The sequence below is a fragment of the Corvus brachyrhynchos genome, unplaced genomic scaffold (assembly GCF_000691975.1).
Source record: "Corvus brachyrhynchos isolate BGI_N302 unplaced genomic scaffold, ASM69197v1 scaffold72, whole genome shotgun sequence".
NCBI lineage: Eukaryota > Metazoa > Chordata > Aves > Passeriformes > Corvidae > Corvus > Corvus brachyrhynchos.
The window spans coordinates 1821801-1824799 of NW_008236763.1; the positions used below are offsets into that span (position 1 = coordinate 1821801).

General features: G+C 59.6%; 1 protein-coding gene across 1 annotated transcript in view; it reads right to left on the reverse strand.

Moving 5' to 3' along the window:
• Positions 1-1101: 1101 nt before the first annotated feature.
• The window catches only part of FMOD (fibromodulin), a 5089-nt gene continuing 3191 nt past the window's right edge, over positions 1102-2999 (reverse strand). Inside the window, 1 exon segment of the mRNA XM_008644729.2 lies at positions 1102-2236. Within this exon segment, the coding sequence (XP_008642951.1) occupies positions 2085-2236 (152 nt within the window). The 3' untranslated portion in view covers positions 1102-2084.

Sequence of the window (2999 nt, forward strand, 5' to 3'; positions counted from 1 at the left end):
CTTTGGAGCTCCTGGGTTTTGTTCGTTCCCTTCCCAGATCCCCCTGAAATGATCGGGGCTCCCTAAAATTTCCCCAACCCCTTTGGGTCCTGCAGGCCGGGATTTGGGAAGGAGTTGCTGGATTTCTGGGACACAAACCTGAGTCGGGAATGAGGGGAGATGGGATCCCCAGATGTTCCCCCGAAAACCCCAAATTTCACCTCTACTTCTTTCCACGTTTTTCCACCCCATAATTCTCCTGACTGTACTGGGCACCCCTGGGAGCAGATCCCAAACCTTGGCGCTGCTCCCTTGGGGCAGGGACACCCAGGGCCACCCTTCCAGCCGGGAGAGGAGCCTCTGTGACATTCCCGGGGTCCTGGGGTGTGGCGGGATCCCAAATGAGGGCTCCTGGTGCCTCCAGGAGGGTTTGGATCTCTCTTTGGGACGGGGTTTGGGAGGATGGGATGAGGATGCGAATGTCCTTGTGGCACCCTGGGATGGGGAAGGGGTGTCCCAAAGGATTTGGAGCAGGATCTTCCTGCCTCTCCTGCCTGGCTTCCCAAGGAGTCTTGGGGGGAGTTTTGGGGCTGCTCCCAGCCAGGAATTGGGGTTTTTGGAACCCCAACTCCTGCATCCCACAGAATCCTGCGGGCTCTGCCTCCCTGGCTGCTCCCATCCAGGGATTTGGGGTTTTTGGAAGTCCAGCTCCTGCATCCCACAGAGTCCTGCGGGTTCTGCCTCCCTGGCTGCTCCCAGCCTGGGCAATGGCACTTTTTGCTCCCGTCCATGTGAAATTCCTAATTTTTCCCCCCTATTTTTTAAACGTCCCCCAGCTCAGCTGTTAAAAATCCTCAGGCACGAATCCTGAGGGACCAGGAAAACACCTGGAAAAAACCCCGTCGGTGGTGCCTCCCTCCCTCCCTCCCTCCCTGCCTCCCTGTCCCCGCTGACCCTTTCCCGGGGTATTTTCCCCGGAATTTCACCGGGATGCGGGTGCTCCTCGGGAATGCTCCTTGCCATGCCCGGGACAGCCGCTAGACGGCAATTCCAGCCTGGATTTATGTCTGGAAAACCCTCTGGAGCAGAGGAGAGGCTGCAGAGCTCCCGGGACGCGCTGGGTGCAGGTGCGGGAAGGGTTTTATTGATGGGTTTGGGGTTTACAGTTCATGCTGGTGAAATTATAGGATTTTGGGGGGTTTTTTATTTTTAATGCTCTTTGCATGCAGGAACAACGCGGAGGGGCCACCTGGGCAGGTCACCCCCAAAGCTCAGCTGCCCCTTCGGTCCTCAAACTCAGCCGGCCGAGGGTCCGAGTTGGGGAATTCGGGGTTTTTAGGGAATTCCAACGTGGATCTGTGATTATTTGGGGGGTTTTAATTGGGATATCCCGGGGGCCTGGGCAGGGAGGGAGCTCAGGGAGGGGTGCCCAGGCAGCCGGGGGTGACAGCACCAGGAATTTCCCCATCCTGCCCTGATCCAGGGGTTTGGGAGGAAGATTTGGGACCCCTTCCATGGCCAGGCTGTTCCTCAGGGGGTTTCCCTCTGACCCCAGGGAAGGTTTCTCTCTTTTAGGGTTTCTCTCCATTAATTCCGGAGCAGGAGGCTGATGGAAAAGGGGGAAAAAGGAAGAGAAGGGGTGGATTTGCCCCTCCTCGTCCCACTCTGAGGGATCCTCCAGCCTGGAGATCTTTAACCCTTCACTCCTGCAGCTCCCAACCCCTTGGATGCTCCTTCCAGGGATTGCTGGCCCAGGGGGTTCAGATCCGGTTTTGGGGTCAGGATTGGGATCAGATGCTCAGGGCTGGATTCCCAAGGTGGGACGAGCCCCATCCCTGCTGTGCCCCACCCCGATCTGGGGGAGGAGGTGACAGTGGGCACGGGGCTTTGTGGGGTGGCTGTGGCGGGGTCAGAGAGGGCTCAGAGCCGGGATCTGCCCCACCCTGCATGGGAAGAGGGAGAATTTAGGGCAAATTGGGCGCAGATCGGAGCACCCTGTGATTGCACTGCTGCGAAGCCGAGTCGGATGGGAAATGAGGGATTCCCTGGGAATGAGGGATTCCCTGGGAACGAGGGACACAAGTCCTGAGGGCGGCGGGGCCGGCTCAGATCTCGATGACGGTGGCCCGGCGCAGGCACAGCGGCGCGTCCGGGGGCACCGCGTTGCGCTTGATCTCGTTCCCGTCGAGCCGCAGCACCTGGAGCCGGGAGTAGTTCATGACATCCACCACGGAGCAGAAGCTGCTGATGGAGAACTCTGGGAAGGAGAGGAGATGGAGCTGAACTCCCTACAACCTTCCCCACAGGGCTGATTTTAGGGGATCAGCGTGGGAAATGCTCTGTCTGCGGGATCGACCTCCGAGAGCTGCTTTGGGTGGAGGCAGGCAGGGAAAAAAAAAAATGGGAGCAGCCCAAATTCACTGATTTTTCCCATGGATTTGGACTCAGCGCCTCAAACTCCAAGGGCTCCTGGTGCTCCTGGCCGCAGCCAGAAGGAGCAGGAGGGTTTGTGCCTATCCAAGGCTTTGGAAGCAGCGCCCTTGGCTCCCCTGGATGGAGCGCTCGGAGGGTGGAGTCGGATGGAAAACGTCGCTTTCCATCAGGATTTGCCTTCCCAGCCTCTTTTGGAGGCTCCCTGTGCTGCAGCCTCCATCCCCTGACCCCCCTGGCCACCGTGGGACCCCCGGGCAGCGTGTCCAGGAGCAGGGATGTCCCTGTCCCCATCCCAGCCGTCCCCTCTCTGCCCCTCTGCTGCCGGCGCCAGGCAGGGAAATTCCAGCGCAGCCCAGGCCGGCTTTGGAAGCGGGAGATGGAACAAACTCCAAAATATATTTAATTTGTTTTTTTTCTCGCAGGATCTGGGCCTAGAGGGCAGCAGAGCTCCAGGCCGGGATGCTGCTGGAAAAGGCAGCGGGATGCTGGGGGAGCCACGCTGGGATTTGGGAGGGGGCTGCACCCCCAGAGGGGACCCTCGGTGGGGCGGAAGGGCACGACCGCGGTCTGGATGCTCCGGAGGGGTT